This window comes from Neofelis nebulosa, chromosome 16 (genome assembly GCF_028018385.1).
Source record: "Neofelis nebulosa isolate mNeoNeb1 chromosome 16, mNeoNeb1.pri, whole genome shotgun sequence".
Lineage (NCBI taxonomy): Eukaryota > Metazoa > Chordata > Mammalia > Carnivora > Felidae > Neofelis > Neofelis nebulosa.
Genome location: NC_080797.1, coordinates 4029950 through 4048150, shown reverse-complemented (window position 1 = coordinate 4048150; position 18201 = coordinate 4029950). Strand labels below are relative to the sequence as shown.

General features: G+C 45.7%; 1 protein-coding gene across 1 annotated transcript in view; it reads left to right on the top strand.

Annotated features, from left to right (window-relative positions):
- The window catches only part of STX8 (syntaxin 8), a 172532-nt gene that overhangs the window by 54234 nt on the left and 100097 nt on the right, over window positions 1-18201 (top strand). The window contains exon 6 of the mRNA XM_058703527.1: window positions 11204-11296. Coding sequence (XP_058559510.1) covers window positions 11204-11296 — 93 coding nt within the window. The remainder of the gene's footprint in view (window positions 1-11203; window positions 11297-18201) is intronic.

Here is an 18201-nt window from a genome sequence, read left to right as displayed (position 1 = left end):
ACCGACTGAGCCACCCAGGTGCCCTGTGGGGTGAAGTATTTAAAATGTTGCGAGAAAAAACCCACGACCTAGAATTTTGTACCTTGTGAAATTATCCGTCAAAACTGAAGGAGAAATCATGACTTCCTTAAACAAACCAAAGTGGAGGGGATTTGTTGCCAGTAACCTGCCTTACAAGAAATGATTTAAAGTTTCTTTAAAGAGAAGGAAAATGATACAGATCTGAAACTTGGGTCTACATAACGAAAAGAAGAACACTGAAGAAGGAATAAGTGAATTCTTTAAAAAAAAAAAAAATCATTGCCATACCCACGGGCCATGTAGGTTTTCTCCTATGTAATCTTGGAGTTTTCTAGTTTTGTGTTTTACATTTAAATCTGTGATCCATTCTAATTTGTGTTGAAAAGTGTAAGGTCTGTGTATAGATTCACTTTTCTTTTGCGTGTGAATGTCCAGTTATTCCAGCACTGTTTGCTGAAAAGACTATCCTCGTGCCATTGTATTACCTTTACTGCTTTGTCAAAGGTCATTGACTATGTGGGTCCATTTCTGGGCTGTCTGTGCTGTTCCATTGATCTATTTGTGTATTCTTTCACCCAAACCACAGTATCTTGATTATTATGGCTTTAGAGTAAATCTCGTGGTCAGGTAGTGTCAGTTTTCTTGTTTTCTTCTTCTCCTTCTTCTCCTTTTGAGTCTTTTGCCTTACCCTATGCATTTTAGAGTCAGTTTATCAATACCCACAAAATAACCTGGTGGGATTTTGATTGAAATTGCATTGGACCGGGGCGCCTGGGTGGCGCAGTCGGTTAAGCGTCCGACTTCAGCCAGGTCACGATCTCGCGCTCCGTGAGTTCGAGCCCCGCGTCAGGCTCTGGGCTGATGGCTCGGAGCCTGGAGCCTGTTTCCGATTCTGTGTCTCCCTCTCTCTCTGCCCCTCCCCCGTTCATGCTCTGTCTCTGTCTGTCCCAAAAATAAATAAAAAACATTATAAAAAAAAAAAATTTAAGAAATTGCATTGGACCTATAATGTTGAGGGAAACTGACATCTTGACAATATTGAGTCTTTCTGTCCACATCCATGGAATGTGTCTCCTTTGGTTCTTTTTTGATTCCATTCATCAGTTTTGTAGCTTTCCTCATATAGATCTTGTCCATATTTGGTTAGATTGTACCTAAGTACTTCATTTTGAGGGATGCTGATGTAAATGGTATTGTGTTTTTAATTTCAAATTCCACCTCTTTGTTGCTGGTTTATAGTAAAGTAAATGGCTTTCGTATATTAACCTTGTATCCTGCAACCTTGCCATAGTTGCTTATTGGTTCCAAGAGATTTTTGTCAGTTCTTTTGGATCTTCTGCATGCATGATCATACCATCTGCAAACAAAGTTTTATTTCTTTCTTTCCAACCTGTACATATTTTCATGTGTTGTCTTGTCTCATCTGATGCATTAGCTAGAACTTATAGCATAGTGTTGAAAAGGAGTGGTTGCCGGGGGACGGGGGGTGCGGACATCCTTGCCTTGTACCTGATATTAGTGGGAAAGCTTCAGGTTTCACACCATCAAGTGTGATGTTAGCTCTGGGGATTTTGTAGGTATTCTATATCAAGTTGAGGAAATTCTCCTCTATTCCTGGTTTACTGAGAGTTTTTTATCATTAGTGAATGTTGGATTTTGTGAAGTACTGTTTCTGCATCTAGTGATATGATCATGTGATTTTTCTTTTTTAGCCTGTGGATATAATGGATTACATTAATTGATTTTTAAATTTTTTTAATGTTTATTTATTTTTTTTGAGAGAGAGAGAGGTGGGGGGTTGGGGCAGAGAAAGAGGGAGACACAGAATCCGAAGCAGCTCTAGGCTCTGAGCTGTCAGCACAGAGCCTGACGGGGGGCTTGAACTCATAAACCATGAGATCATGACCTAAGCTGAAGTCGGATGCTCAACTGACTTAGCCACCCAGGCACCCCACATTAATTGATTTTTAAATGTTGAACCAGGCATGCATACCTAGGATAAATCTCACTGATTGTGGTGTATTATACATTCTTGGATTTGATTTGCTAATATTTTATATCTGTGCACATGAGTGATACTGGTCTGTGTTTTTCTTTTCTTGTAATGTCTTTGTCTAGGACAAATGGTGGCCTCAGAAAATGAGTTAGGAAGTATTCCCTCTGCTTCTGTCCCCTGAAAGAGATTGTAGAGAATTGGCATAATTTCTTCCTTAAATGTTTAGTAGAATTCACCAGTGAACCCATCAGGCCTAGTGTTTTCTGTTTGGGGAGGTTATTGTTAATTCAGTTTCTTTAATAGATATAGGCCCATTCAGATCATCTGTTCCTTCTTGTGTGAATTTTGTCAGCTGTGTCTGGCAAGGAATTGGGCCATTTTGTCTAGGTTATCCAGTTTGTGGGCATAGAGTTGTTCATAATATTCCTTTATTATCCTTTTAATGTACATGAGATCTGTAGTGATGTCTGCTTTTTTTCATTTCTGATATTAGTCATTTGTGTTCTCTTTTAGTTACAGGCTTATTGATTTTATTGATCTTTCAGCAAACCAGCTTTGGTTTCAGTGGTTTTTCTGTTACTTCCTATTTAAATTTCATTGATTTCTCTTCCTTTATTGTTTCTTTTCTTCTGCCGACTTGGGATTTAACTTGTTCTTCTTTTTCTAGTTTTCTGAGGTGTGGAAACTTAGACTGTTGATCTTAGATATATATATATATCTTTTTTCTAACATATGCATTCAGTGCTATAAATTTCACTCTATGCACTGCCTTTGACATATCCCTTTAATATATAAGTTGTGTTTTCATTTTTATTTAGTTCAAAATATGCTTAAAGTTCCCTTGAGATTTCTTTTTGATCATGTGTTATTTAGAAGCATTTATTTAATCTCCATGTATTTTGGGGTTTTTCCAGTAATCTTTCTTAAAAAAATTTTTTTTAATGTTGATTTATTTTTGAAAGAGGAAGAGACAGAGCGTAAGCAGGGGAGGGGCAGAGAGAGAGGGAGACACAGATCTGAAGCAGGCTCCAGGCTCTGAGCTGTCAGCACAGAGCCTAGCCCAGGGCTTGAACTCATGAACCTGAGATCATGACTTGAGCCAAAGTTAGATGCTTAATGGACTAAGCCACCCAGGCACCCCCTTTTCTTTTAATTTTTGTGGTTTTACTTTTTCATTTCAGTCTGGACGCCTTTTATTTCCTTTTCTTGTCTCATTGCACTTGCTACAGCCCCTGGTACAATGTCAACTAGAAATGGTGAGAACAGATTTCCTTGGGCTTGTTTCTAATCTTAGGGGGGAAACATTTGTTTGGAAGCTAGGTGTGAATTTTTCTGTATTTGGTACTAAGTATTTTTGTATTTCTAGGAATATTCTTGAGGTTTTTTGTTTGTTTGTTTTCCTAGGATGCAGTCCAGTTATTTGGGTATTGTTTTGTAAGGTGGACCAGGACAGTGTTTATTTTAGAGGAGGGGTCAGCAAACCATGACGTGTGAACCACATCTCACCCACCATCTGATTTTGTATGCTCTGCAAGCTAAAAATGGTTTTTCCACTGTCCATAGTCAAAAGAAGACGATTTCATGACTCGTCAAAATTATATAAAATTCAAAGGTAATGCCGTGTCCATAAATAAAGTTTTATAGGAGCACAACCATATGTTCATTTATTTATGTATCATCTATGGATTCCTGCTACAGGGGCAGAGTTGAATAGCTGCACTGGAGACCATATAAACCACAGAGCCCCAAATGTTGACTCTCTGGCCCTTTATAGAAGATGTTTGCGGACTCCAGCGTAGAGGCGGTCTAGCCCACTACAGAGCTGAAAGCACTCTGAGTCCCCCGATGCCCCGTAAATCATGAGGCCACCTGGTCGGTGGGAATAGGGACTGTGTTCCAACCCAGTGTGAGCTCAGAGGATCATCCCCTCTCACCCTGTCAGGCAGTTCTTTCCCCAGCCTTGGATAGTCTCCTCACGCGCATGTCCTGGTTACTGCTCAGCTGAAGCCTTGAGGTGGACCCCGTGCAAACCTCCGGAGATTCTGTTTGCGCCGCTCTCTCCCCTCTGTGCTGTGCCCTGCGCGCTCTTATCACCTTGACCTAGTTGGATGCTTCTCCGTGGAGAGATGCCGCCGGGTTCCATCTGGATGCCCACTTCCCCGCGCCGGGCGATGTCTGGGGCAGTCCTAGACCTCCTCTCATTTGCTTCGTCCCTCAGGGATCACTGTCCTTCATTTCTTGATGGCCGTGTCTCTCCTGAAACTGTTGTTTTGTGTATTTTGCCTGTGGTTTGGTGTTTGTTTGTTTTTTTTGTTTGTTTGTTTTCTTTTTCTTCCCCCTAGTTGTTTCAGGCCAGAAGTAAATCAGGTCCCTGTCAGCCCCTCTTGGCCGGAAGCAGAAGTCTCCTTCCGTCTTGAACTCCCTTTCCACAGTGAGTTTATCTAGCAAAAGGAACTCTGAGCCTCCCCGATGCCTTTAATTCCCTGTACTTCACCCACTATCATGTTTGGAAGCAAAATGAACGGTGCAGGGCGGTGTGGCTTTGCACGCAGCAGGGCCATTCATTCGTAGTGCTTTATCCTTCGGGATTGACGGTCCCTGAAAGGGGCGTCTTGCAAGCCAACAGGAATGGGTTTTCCGGCATTGTTGCTTCTTTGCCGAGAAAAGCTGCTTCCAGCCAGGAGAAGTGTCCCCTGTCACTGGGAAGGTGCCACGTGCAGAGATGGTGGGAGGTCGGGCAGGAGAGGATGCCACCTGCAGGTTTTTGTGTTGGTCCCCGAAGCGGAGAACACCCTTACTGAGATGCCCGCCCTTTGAAAGCCCGCTGGCCTTTGGGGTACGTTGGAGGGGTAGGGACGGGTCGGGCAGAAAGAGTCGAGGAGCCATCTCCTACCCTTACCTTGGGGTTTGGGAAATGCTGTCTTCCTCTTTGCTTTCCTAGCAAGCGGTTTTACAAGGAGAAGCACAAAGACTGAAAGCGATCTTTACATAAAACCCTGCTTCGCCTTTTCTCTGCCCGAAGAATCTTGGGGATGCGCTGAGGTTGCCATGGTTTTGCTTCCTTGCCAGGTCCTGCACCAGATAGAAATAAGGGACCATGAAGGGTCATTTCTAACTTCCTTCCGCCCACGGAATCCGTTAGCCTTTCTGTACTTTTGTCGACCCTTAGAAACACTTTGAAACGCATCCCACAATAACAGTTTATCGGTAGAACTGAGACTCAAGCAATGAATGCTTTCCTTTCCTAACCTAGATCCGAGGCCTCATTACAACCGGTTAGCCACGCTTGGCTTCTGTGCTGCATAAGCAGTAATTTAAGGCACAAATAGATGTTAGGCAGAAGATGGGTGAGGGGCTGACAATAACCAAATCACCTCGAAAACCCGTGAGATGAAACAAAGGAAGGCGACCTCTCGGCCAGCTGAGACCCTTGTCTCTGAGTCACATGGCAGACCTTGAGGAGGTATGAAGGCTCATTCTCCTTTACTCAGGGACTCTCGTCGTGCGGGTTTCTTAATCCCGTCTCTTCTCACCTTTGTTCCGTAGATGTTCTTTCTAGATTCTAGCAGGAGAGTTTGCACTCCTTCTGGACGTCTGTGTTCTTAGGTCTCTTGGTATCGTCATGTGAAATAGCAGTGGGGAACGTGGCTAGCCGGACTGGCAAACCTTGGTAGCTGATCTTTGAACCCTTGCAACCACAGCTTCAACAAAACTAAAAATATCTACTCTTTGGGGCGCCTTGGTGGCTCAGTCGGTTGAGCGTCTGACTCTTGATCTAGGCCCAGGTCGTGATCTCACGGTTCCTGAGTTCCAGCCCTGCATCGGGCTCTGCGCTGACAGTGCGGAGCCTGCTTGGGATTCTCTCTCTCCCTCTCTCTCTGCCGCTACCCTACTTGTTCCCTCTCTCAAAATAAATAAATAGCGGCCCCTGGGTGGCTCAGTCGGTTGAGCGTCCAACTTCGGCTCAGGTCACGATCTCACAGTTCGTGGGTTCAAGCCCCACGTCAGGCTCTGTGCTGACAGCTGGGAGCCTGGAGCCTGCTTCGGATTCTGTGTCTCCCCTCTTCTCTGCCCCTCCCCTGCTCACATGCTCTCTCTCTCTTTCAAAAATAAATAAACATTAAAAATAAATAAATAAGTAAATAAACTTAAACAAACATCTACTCTTAGGACTTGCTCTGGGAGTTTTCCCAATGTAGTAATTAACTTTCTGCAGCGTGTCCACTATCCCCATCTGTCCCACTTCCCCTTATCCAGGGACAGTACCTCCTTGCATCAAATGTGGGAATCCCCAGTGCCTCTCTCTGGGCCCTGGACAACCCAACATCAGCTACCTTTCCTACTACCTAAACTCAAGAGGACTACCTCGTATTGCCCGCAAGCCTTTGAGCGTGTCTAGCAGAGACTAGCGCTTCCTTGCACAAGCCTAGTGGGCCCTCTGTGTCATTCCTTGCTTTAAGCATATTTATTAAGTATGCTCTGTGCCACCAGTTGGGCTCAGAACTGGGGCAAAAGTACAGGATAAAGAAGACACAGCCCCAGCCCTTGGGCCCTTGTCACACGCTCGGGCGGGGGCCTGAGATTGCAGCTCCTAGGAATATCCCTCTGTTTTATTTACTTGTTAAAGTATCGGTAACTTTTTGCCGTGGACGATTGCAAAACTATGTAAGTAGAGAGGGTAAGACAATGATCCCATTCTGCCCATCAATTGCTTCAGTAGTTAACAACGCATAACCAATCTCGTTTTATCTATACGTCTACCCTCCTCCCTCTCCTGCCCGTCACCTGGATTTTTCTTTTAATTCTTTAAATTTTATGTTTTTTTTGAATGTTTAGTCATTTTTGAGAGACAGAGACAGAGCACAAGGCACCCCATCACCTGAATTATTTTTGAAGCAAATCCTAGGCATCGTATCATTTCAACCGTGGATATTCTGGAACATATCCCTAAAGTATGTTTGCAGAAGATAAGGACCGGTTTTTTAAGAATGTAACTGCAATGCCACTATCACCCTTAATAAGTTAATTGTAGTTCCTTAATATAATCAGATATCCAACGTTCAGACCTCCCGGATTGTCCCATGATGGTTTTGTGTGTGGGTGTGGTTTTTTTTTTTTTGTTTTGTTTTGTTTTTTAGATCGTTCGATTCAGGATCTGAATATATGTATGGACATTGCAACTAATTGATACGTCTGTTAAGTTTCTTTAATAGATAGGTACTTTTGCCAGCTCTCTCTTTCTCCCTGTGCAATTTCTTTGCTGGAGAAGTAGGGTCATTCGCCCTGGACTTTCCCAGTATCTAGACCTGCTATTTGTAACCCCATATATTGTTTAACGTCCTCCTCTGCCCCACATATTTTCTGTAAATTGGTAGTTAGGTTCAGCGGGCTTGATCAGAATCGGGTTTGTTATTTTTGGCAAGAATTCATCATGCTGATTGTCCCTCTCCGGCCCACAGCCACCAGATAGTCCTCCCACAATTACAAGATGTTCCGTTAGAGGATGGTTTTTCAGAATGTCTAAAGATAGGAAGCATCCAAACACCTAATTATTCCAGAGGGATTTTCAAAACAATGAGTGTATTAGTTTTCTGTTGCCACTGCAATAAATTTGCACAGACTTCGTGACTCAGTGTACCGATTTGTCAGTTTATGGTTCTAAAGGTTAGGAGTTCAGAACAGATCTGACTGGGCAAGATTAAGGCGTTGGCCGGGCTGCTTCCCTTCTGGGGGCTCCAGGGAAGAATTCATTCCCTCACCTTTTCTGGCTTCTAGAGGCCACCCATGTCCCTTGGCTGACAGTCCCCTTCCTTGGTGTTCAAAGCCTACACTTTGCAACCCTCCGACCCTTCTTCACAGCTCCCTCTGAGCGCAGCTGGGAAAGATTCTCTGTTTTTAAGGACTCACGATTACATTGAGCCCACCTGGATAATCCAGAACATTCTCCCATCTCAAATTCCTTAACCTTATTCACATCTGCAGAGTTACTTTAGCCATGTAAGGTCACGTATTTTCAGGTTCCAGGGATTGGGATGAAGACATCTTCAGGGGGCCGTTATCATATATATGTATATGTAGCCCGGTGCTCCTACATTTTTAAAAATTCACACCATTGTAATGCTGACAGCTGATTGGGAGAGTGTGGCATGTTGCAAATGATTATGGTATCAGGGTGACTTGGGCTATGTGATGGGGGGCAGATTACGGTAATGAGCTATGAGCGCGACGTTAGCGTAGGTTTGCATGCCTCTGCATCATTGCGTGGGTCTTGATTGTACAAAATGAGCAGCAGCATTTTATCTTGGCTCATTGTCTCTCAGGTAACTGTGCCACATCCCCTTAGAAATGCTGTGGTAAGCCGGGAGATGCTCGGGTCATCAGGATGGTCAGTGACACATACACAACCATCTCCATTACCTGGACCTTCTGTGTCTTGGGAGTATGGACAGCACTCTAACATAGTGAGGAGGTGCTAAGTTCTTGCACAAATGATCCGAGTGGCACAGAATTTTTAACCCTCGTTCTGTTTTGCGTTAGCAAGATAACCTTTCTGCAGTTAAGTCAGACGGTGGGTGAAGGTTGAAAGAAAAGAGGGAGGAATAGGTTTTTTCATTCACAATCCGTGTCTCTACTAGATAAAGAGACTTCAGGACTTTAATGATTCTTTTCCTAATTGGAACCGTGGAGGAATCTCCTTTCCTCTCTTGAATTGTTTTCCCTTTTAATCCAGGCTGACACTTGACCCTTGGTCCTTCATATAGATTATTCTTGGGATGCATTTGGAATCTTACCATAACATCGGTCATCCTATAGTGGTGCTAGGCCGATGATAGATTTAACTTGGAGGCCATCCAAAAGGTTGTTACTTAAGACCAAAAGGACCTCATTGTAAAGTGATTTTTGCTATAAAATGGTCCCTTGGAACAATCCCTGGAGATGGCAGGTCATTTGTATAGTTAAAAACATACATAGTGTCAAAAAATGTTACTAAGGGGTCCTTACCTCACACCATTAGTTCAAATAAATTCCAGATGAATTAACAAGTTAAGTGTCATGGCTTAATTCCCTGAAAAGACTAGGAAAAAAAATAGGTAAATGTCAATGTGATCTTGGGTGAGAAAAGACCTTCGTGATTCCTGCTTTTGTAGATCACGCTTCTCTGTGAAGCAGTCGTTGAAAAATCCCCATCAGCAAGTCAGGCCGCACATGGCACGTTGCCGTCATCTGGCATATTGCTAGGGTAGAAAGAGCCATGAGACTCAGCCCCAGAATGTTCTTCCCAAGGCACCCGAAAGCAAAGTAAAAAAGCTCAAAGAGATGGCTGAAATTGCCTAGTTAAAAAACAAAACAAAAGAAAACAAAGAAACAACATCACATTTTAAAGACAATACCTAGAGTGACTTGAATTCTTTTATCTTTAAAATTTCAGAATCTAGAAAAGTAATACATCTTTACATTTAACACAAACTATTTTTTTTACTATTTTGCTCTGCATCGTTTTGCTATATATTTTGCCATTTTACTCTATATCGTTTAGCATCCTGCTTTTTTTTTTTTTTACTTACTGACATATCATGAACTTCTTTTAACATCAAAATATTCCTGTATAATATCATTTTTAGTAGCTATTAGTGTTTTCCTTATGAATATACTGTATGTTGTTAAACAAATCCCCATGTCTGGGCATTCAGTAGTTTCCAGGGTTTCGCTATTAGAAACGTATCAGTCTGGATCCAATCAGGAAAAAGAAATTTGAACAGGGAAAGTTGAATATTTTATTAACCAAAGGGGATCAGAGTAATGAGGCAAGGAGACAGAAATAGCAGGCGTAAGGTGCAATCACAAACTCTCGGACTGAAATCGGTGTCCTAGGAAGCACCCCACACCCCCGGGACTGAGGTGTGGGGGTCGCTGCGGTGCTGAGCTGGTGGAACTTGCTGGAAATCTGCCCTCTGGTGCGCCAGGGAATACTGTCCTCATGGCAGTGTTGAGCCGGAGGTATTCTGTTACGAAACGGCCCAAGGTGGGGGTGTGTCGTAAGAAGTTGCCGGTCTCTTGGTGTTGCTGTGCACGGGCTCGTGGCACAGAGTGGGCTGGAGCCAGGAAGCCGAACGTTGTCCTCCCGCGGTGTCTCCGCAGTCCTGTCTATTGACAAAGCTGGCAAAGGAAAAGCTACTTAAAGGACCCAGGTGTATTTTCACTGCACAAAAAGGGTGAGGTTGGGGTTCAGAGGCAATAAAACCGATAACCAGCACAGGAAACGTGTCCAGGAATATCCTTGTACGTACTTCACTGCATACTAGCTGAATGTTTTCTCACATTCCTACACATGGAATTGATCGATGAAAAGACAGGCCCAATCTGCTCTCCAGAAAGGTATGTCACCTGTACTCCCATGATAGTACATAGGAGCTTCTCCGTCACACACTGGTGAACCCTGGGCATCGGCATGCCTTTAAATCCTTGCATATCCGATAATCAAAAAAAAAAACAAAAAACAAAAACTCATCGTTGTTACTTTCATTGGAATTTTTTTAAAAAAAAGTAGTGATGTCAAAGCTTTTATTTATTTTTCCGTTTTTATTCTTTTGTGAAATTCATGTCTGTATCCTTTGCCCATTTACAAAATTGGAAAATTGTCTTAACTAAGCTGTAAATGCTCTTTGTGTATTAAGCATCAGAAAGTTTAAATGTTGATGTAGTCAAAACTTCTGTTATTTCATTTGCAATCTTAAAATTTAATTTATCTGGAAATCGTTTTAGGGGCACCTGGGTGGCTCAGTCAGTTGAGTGTCTGACTTCGGCTCAGGTCATGATCTCGCGGTTTGTGGGTTCGAGCCCCGCGTCGGGCTCTGTGCTGACAGCTCGGAGCCTGCAGCCTGCTTTGGATTCTGTGTCTCCCTCTCTCTCTCTGCCCCTCCCCTACTCACTCTCTGTCTCTCTCTCTCTCAAAAATATATAAACTTAAAAAGAATTAAAATAAAAAAAGAAATGATTTTAGCTTAAGGTATGAAATAAGTATTTAATAGTTTGTTTTCTTTATTTTCTCTTAATAATATTAACTGTTTTTTTGTTTCTTTTCCTTATATTGCTTTTACCGTATATTGAATTGCACTACATGCCTAGGTATGGACTTCAAATTGTTTTCCTTTGGTTTTTAGCGGCCTGTTTTGCTTTTTCTTTCAGAACAGGATGCAGGCCTCGATGCCTTGTCCTCTATCATAAGTCGCCAGAAACAGATGGGAAAGGAGATTGGGAATGAACTAGACGAACAAAATGGTAAGAACATGTCTGGGGTCAACCGTGTTTGCCATTTAGTATAAATACTCAAGGCTCTAATGTTCGTTAAATGATCTTGGTACTACAAAACACGTAAAGTAGTTTAATGTCGGCAGATTATCACAGTTGGACGCCATTGAGGGTGGTTTGTGGCAGATTCAGATAATGGTTAACTAAACCACGCAAAGAAATTTGATAAGAAATTGCCAGTCCCTTGTCACTGCTTTAAAAAATTCGTCGTATCTTGGGGGTGCCTGGGTGGCTCAGTCGGTTGAGCATCCAACTTCGGCTCAGGTCACGATCTCGTGGTCTGTGAGTTTAAGCCCCGAGTTGGGCTCTGTGCTGACAGCTCGGAGCCTGGAGCCTGCTTCAGAGTCTGTCTGTCTGTCTGTCTTTCTCTCTCTCTCTCTCTCTGCCCCTCCCCCGCCCATGCTCTGTCTCTCTCTCAAAAACTAAAAAAAAAAAAAACAAAAAACATTAAAAAAAAAATTCGCCGTATTCCGAGCCATGCAAGGCTTCCAGGAGCGTGTCCTTTATGTGGTGACGTGATAAATGGCTCAGAGCGCTGGGCGTGATGTGAGGCTCACCGGGCCGCGGGGACCCCGTGTGGTCCACATCCCTGGTGGAGCTGGCCCCTCCCTCATCAGCAGTACCAGGCTGCAGGGCAGAGAAGTCCTTGAAGATCTCTGTTCTGGACTCGAGGTGACAGATCTGGTGGAGCCAGATTGGTTCCCACGCCGCAGGATGGCCGGGGAGAAACCGAGCTTTGTCGGGGGCCCACCTGCCAGGCTCCTGTGCTGGGGGCGGGTATGTGGTGTGAGGGGCTGGGCCTGACACAAGGAGAGCCTTGGTGGAGGTGGGGAGGGTGGGGGGGAGGGCGGATGCAGGTGACTGACCGGTGACACCTGTACTGTGGTGGACAGTTGGGGGCAGGAGGGCCACTGGTTTGTGAGTGGAGACCCTGAGCGCAGTCGGGACGTGTCCAGGTAGAGATGCCAGTGAGCCATCCGAGTGGAAAGGCCAAGTGGGCCCATGGAGGTGTGCTCCCGGGGCTCAGTGACAGCACGGGGCCACAGAGGAGGGACGTCAGAAGCTTGTGCATGGAGGTGAGGTGTGACAGCATAGCAACAGTGGGGTGTCCGTGCAGCCGGCATTTAGCAAGAGCCCCTCCTGTGCGTGCAGCTTGTTCATCACTGTCATTGCATTGAATCCGTACGCAGCGTCGCAAAGGCGGCGTTAACCCCGTTTGCTAGGGACGGAGCTCGGAGTGGCTGACGGGCCTCCTAACGTCACGTCACTTGGAAGTGACAGCACCGAGGTTCCGGCACGGGCCACCCGATGCTCGTGACTGCCTTTTCTACTACCCTGTCCTTCCTCTCTGAGGAAGACGACGTAGGGAGAGAAAGGTGGGAGGTTCTAAGGCCTTAGCTTTGGTGATAGCGTCATGGAGGCTGGTGATGGCGTGGGGCGTTCAGGGAACTGTCCACGCACCTGTGAGGGTGGCAGCCTGGGAACGGATGAATCCTCGCCCCGAAGGCAGGGCTGTGCCTGTCAGAACCACGCAGCAAGCTCTTTTCTCGATGGCCACTGAGAACGAGCTAATTTCTTCCCGTAGTGCTGTTGCATTTATCATAAAGTCCATCTGGCTATCATCTGTCGTAAATAAGTAGGTTGCTAAAGCAAAGGGACAGATCCTCTAAATTTATAATCCCAGTAGTGGTTTGTAAACAGTTCAAACACGCGGAACGCCTGGTGGCTCAGTCGGTTACGTCTGACTCTTGATCTCGGCTCGGGTCACAATCTCACGATTCGTGGACTTGAGCCCCACATCGGGCTCTGCGCTGACAAAGCAGAGCGAAGCCTCCTTGGGATTCCCTCCCTCCCTCTCGCTCTCTGCCCCTCCCCCACTCACACGTGCATGCACACCTGCGCTCGCTCTGAAAAAATAAGCACACAAACATTAAAAAAAAAAAAATGAAAAAAAATAGTTCAAACGCAGAGCGGAAGACATTTGAGTCCTTATCCCGATGGCGCTAACATGAATGTGCTCGATTATATATTTGCATATAATTCAGTCATCAAACGGTTCCTTCCCCGAAAGAGCATCGGTAAGAAAGCAAGCTCTAGAGAAAATCTGTTCACAGGGATAACTGTTCTTTATCTACAGGAAACAGGGCCTGTTCAGTGGGTCAGACTAGGAAGGATTCTAGCCACCAAAATGGTGAAGCACGGCCATGCTGTGATGTGGCTCCGTCCACCACGTGTGGTCATCTCTGGGCAGGTGGCCACGAACCGGTGGTGGATTTCTTGGCGGGGGGTGGGGGGGTGGGGGGAGTGGAACTTGCTCACCTCCCAGGCGCGATCACCAGGCGTCTCTGTGGCATAAGCAATCCTGCCGGCTCGTCCTTGTCTTCCCTGCAGTCCCGTGGTTCTTATACTTTGCTGCCTGTTAGAATCACCTGGGGAGCCGTTAACCGCCCCCCAAACCCCCAAAGCCCAGGCCACGCCAGTGTTCGTTTTCTCTTGTTGCCGTAACAAATTCCCATAAACTTAGTGGCTTAGAAACAATGCACACCTGACATGTTAACAGTTCTGGAGGTCAGAGGTTTGGCCCACACCTCCCTGGGCTGAAAAGGCGAGGTGTCCACAGAGCTGCATTCCTTTCTGGAGGCTCCAGGGATGAATTCATTTCTTTGCCTTTTCTGGCTTCTAGAGGCTTCCTCCATTCCTTGGCTCGCGGCCCCCTCCTCCATCTTCAAAGCCGACAATAGCGGATCGAGTCCGTCTAACATCACGTCACTCTGACCTCTAACTTCTGTCTCCTTCTCCTGCCTTTAAGGACCTTTGTGATTCCGTGTGGCCCACCCAGGTAATCTGGGATGATTTCCCCCACTTTAAGGGCAGTCGATCAGCCACCTGAATGCCCCTTGGCCGTGCGTGGTAATATGTTCATAGGTTCCGGGGACTGGAATAGTAGACGCCGTCCAGGGGCCGTTGTTCTGCTCACCACAGTACTCTATACCAGGTCGACAAGAGTCTCCAGGGGTGGGGCCAGGGCCAGCGTCTTTAAGGCTCCCCAGATGGTTTCAGTGTCCTGCAAAGCGTGAGAGCCAGCGCCCCCAACAAACGTCCTGAGAGAACTGACTCAGCGCTCTCCTTTCGTGCAGTCTCCTCTGTGCTCACTCTGTAGATGCAAATCGCGCACGCGCCCAGACGTGCATTCGGAGTCACACAGACACGCGGGTACCGTCCTTGGCACGGCCGGAGGCTCTTCCTTCCGAGCCCATGTTTTACCCCCATCGTCCTCCCTTCTTCCTCCGTACCTCCCACTCCTCATCTCCATTCCGGACCCGAACACACACGTGTGTATATAGATAAACACGAGGCATTTTTCCACTTAGTTGCCAAAATAAGCTGGGTTTTCTCTGTGGCGGCCTCCCAGAGAGATTGCTGTTATGCTGGTGGTTTTCTAATGTGCACATTCACTCCTCAGAAATAGGGCAGAGTCAGCCATTTTCCTTCGTAGGAACGGAGAGACTCTGAGGATAAAAAATTCTGTCCCTGCCAAGACTACAATCAGCCTTTCTTTCCTTTGTCCAAATCAGAGAGGCCATTATATCTGTAGGTATTGAGAACACGGTGGCAGCCCCATCTGGATTTTTATTGTGATCTGAGTGTGTAACGAGGCGTCGGGGACCCTGGAGCAGGATACCACTTTTGTTGTAAATATCTCCATTTGATTTACTGACCTGCTGGATTATTCTTTTGGGTTTTCATTAGATGAGAAAAACAATAGGCCAGCCAGGCCATTTTGGAATCAACTGTCAAGACCTTCCTAACAAAACACGTTGTACTTAGAACATAACCCGCAAAGCCGACGGGCTGAATTATCATCAGTTTAGGAATTCGGGTTCCAATCTTCTCACGTAGAGTTAAAAAGGGCCAGACCAACACCAGTAACTGCCCTGTTTGTGGGCCGATGACTAGGCCTAATGAGGAAAAGGATTAGGGGTTAAGTTGAAAGTGCCAGTATGGGGGGGGGGGGGGGGAAGGAGGGGAGAACCTAACTACACCCTGAATGTGGGGGTGGGGAGCAGGTGAGTAGGGTGGGGAACCGAGCCAATGAGATCACTTAGGGAACTACAGAGTTTAGTGCCCTTTAGTTCAAGCTGAGATGTACGGATAGCTGGCCACAAAGGGCTCATGTCTGACTACCCAGATGCTGTTCCAGAAGGGAAGTCATGGCACTGGCTTACCAAGCAGCTCCTTAAAGTTCATGCTCCAGAGGACAGGGCCTTTTGCAAAGAGCATTAACACAAGCAAATGAACGAGATTGACTCGATCAATGTACGTGTTTTTGAGACCTGATTTTGGCATTGGCCAAGCCTTAAAGTCAGCACCAAGAAGAAGAACCGTGGAGGCACAGTTCTGATGGCAGAAAGGGCACCAGAAGCAGGCCGATACACCAGTTGCTGCTAATATGTGCCAGTCCTCATCATTCTTTTTGATGTTCAGATATCCCAAATTTGGCCCAATCCTTCTGATGCTTCTATGTTAATCTCTGAGCACTTCCTTGTTTTCTAAAAGAAACCAAAGTGACAAAGGAGGGAAACTGCCTTCATAGTGTCAATACTGAGGTTGATGAGACCGGTGTGTCCTTTCAAAGAGCTAGACTAATAGTATGACTAATGTCATTGAAGGACACACAAAGGTGGGAATTGCCATCGCAAAGGTCTTTAGAACCCCTCAACTCAATTTTCACGTTGAAAGTCTAGGAAGGTAATGTGGTAGGCTGGAGAGTGGCCCCCCCAAAATATGCACATCCTGATCCCTGGAATGGCAGGGGGGACTTTGCTGATTTGTCAAGGAATTAAGGGTATTGAGGCAGGAAGATCATCCTGGATTATGTGGTTGGGTCCTAAATATCACAAGTGTCCTTTATAAAAGGGAGGCAGAGAGAGATATGAGAAAGAAGACGGTAAGGTAGTGACTGAAAAGATGTTATTCTGCTGGCTTTGAAGACGGAGGAAGAGGGTATAAGCCAAGGGATACAGGAAACGTAGCTCTAAAAGCTGGAAAAGGCCAGGAAATGAATTCTTCCCTGCAGCCCCTGGAGGGACAATAACTTCGGTCCAGTGAATCTGACTTTGGACTTCTGATCTCCAGGACTGTAAAGGAATGAGTTGGTGGTGGGAGTGGTTTCTTTTCTGGGTCTTAGATCACGCTTTATTCAAGAACATGCATAGATGTCTATCGACTGCTAGAAAATGTGGTGTATACTGTTGGGGAGGAAGAATTTTCATCTGTCATTCAAGATCCTTCCACCTGGACTGGAAATCGAATTGGCATGAGACAGTTTTGCAGGAGAAAATCAAATTTAGTTTCATACGTACTGGGAATTCACATGGACGTGAAATTCGAATGTATGTCGTTTTAAGCCCCTAAGTTTGTGATAATTTGTTAGCGCAGCAACAGGCAGCTAATATAAGAATTAACGGTGGTTTTTATTTAATCAGTTGTCAGTAAATTCTGGTTAACCACCCTTATGCTAAAAAATGCGTTTTGATATTTTGAGCCTTCCAGGTGTTTGTAGCTCCTCTTCGTGAAGAAATTCTTCAAAGCAGCCTTCACAGAAGGCAGTTTGCATTGCCAGTGCCCCAGGCGATCTCTACCGGAAGCTTCCCACACCGTTTATTTAGCACTTTGATAATCGAATTTAGTTTTGTATTAATGAAATGCGTGGACAGTTCAGTGACAGAATTTTTGGTGGGGTATTCAGGATGAGGATTTCCCAAAGCGTGTTATTAGGCAAGGTGGTTTCAGAAAATATGTGGAGAAACACTTTACATCTTAATAGTTGCATAGTTCAACGTGTGACAGAAATAAAAACGGCTAACATTCGAAACCTGTGATTTCACAGCAATATAAAGTTTCCTTATTCAATTAAACTGTATAAGCAGAAAAATAAGCATAATATGTACCATAATAAGCGTAATATTTATGTAATAATATATTATTATAAAAGCATAATAGCGAGTTGATACAAAGGAAAACATTGAGCGTATATGGTGTGGATGAAATACGAACACGGCAAAGAATTCTAAAGGTGGTACTTGAAAAGCTGACGTTTGGGAAACACCGCCGTAAGAAGACTCTTTGTGTTCCAGGGCTACAGAGTACTTACCTGGTTTTCCGCCTCGACCTAGTACAGCACTCTGTGATTTAGTAAGTGCCCCCTGCCCATGCGGCCCTCCTGGCCAGCACTGGGGTTCGGAGACCAGCTGGAAGGATGCTTCCCAGGCCTGCGCGAGCCTGTAACCCTGGAAGGCCGTGACTGTGGTAGGAGCCATGTTGTCTGGTGCTCCCCACCCCCCACCCCCGGCCCCCCCTTGGAGGGAAGCAAGACAGGCAGAAACCACCTTTTTTTTTTTTTCAGGGTAATATAAAATGTTGTTGTTGTTGTTTTGAACACTTATTTGTTTTTGAGAGAGAGAGAGCACAAGCAGAGGAGGGACAGAGAGAGAGGGAGACACAGAATCGGAAGCAGGTTCCAGGCTCTGAGCCGTCAGCGCAGAGCCCGACACGGGGCTCGAACCCACAGACCGCGAGATCGTGACCTGAGCTGAAGTCGGACGCTTCACCAACTGAGCCACCCAGGCGCCCCTTCCAGGGAAATATACAATGGCCCAAGGTGCAGGGAGTTCCTGTCACTGCTTGGCAGGTGGGATGTGAGCAGTGGGACGCCGGATCCACCGCCCAGAGCTGTGACCCAGGAGAGCTGGGTCCAGACTCTGTGAGCATTTCCCTGTGGCATCAGGCACTTCACCCGTCAAGCGGGCTTTTGTGAACCGACACGGGAATCTCACACCCCTCCCCACTCCCCGCGCCCCCAGCTTTGGAATGCA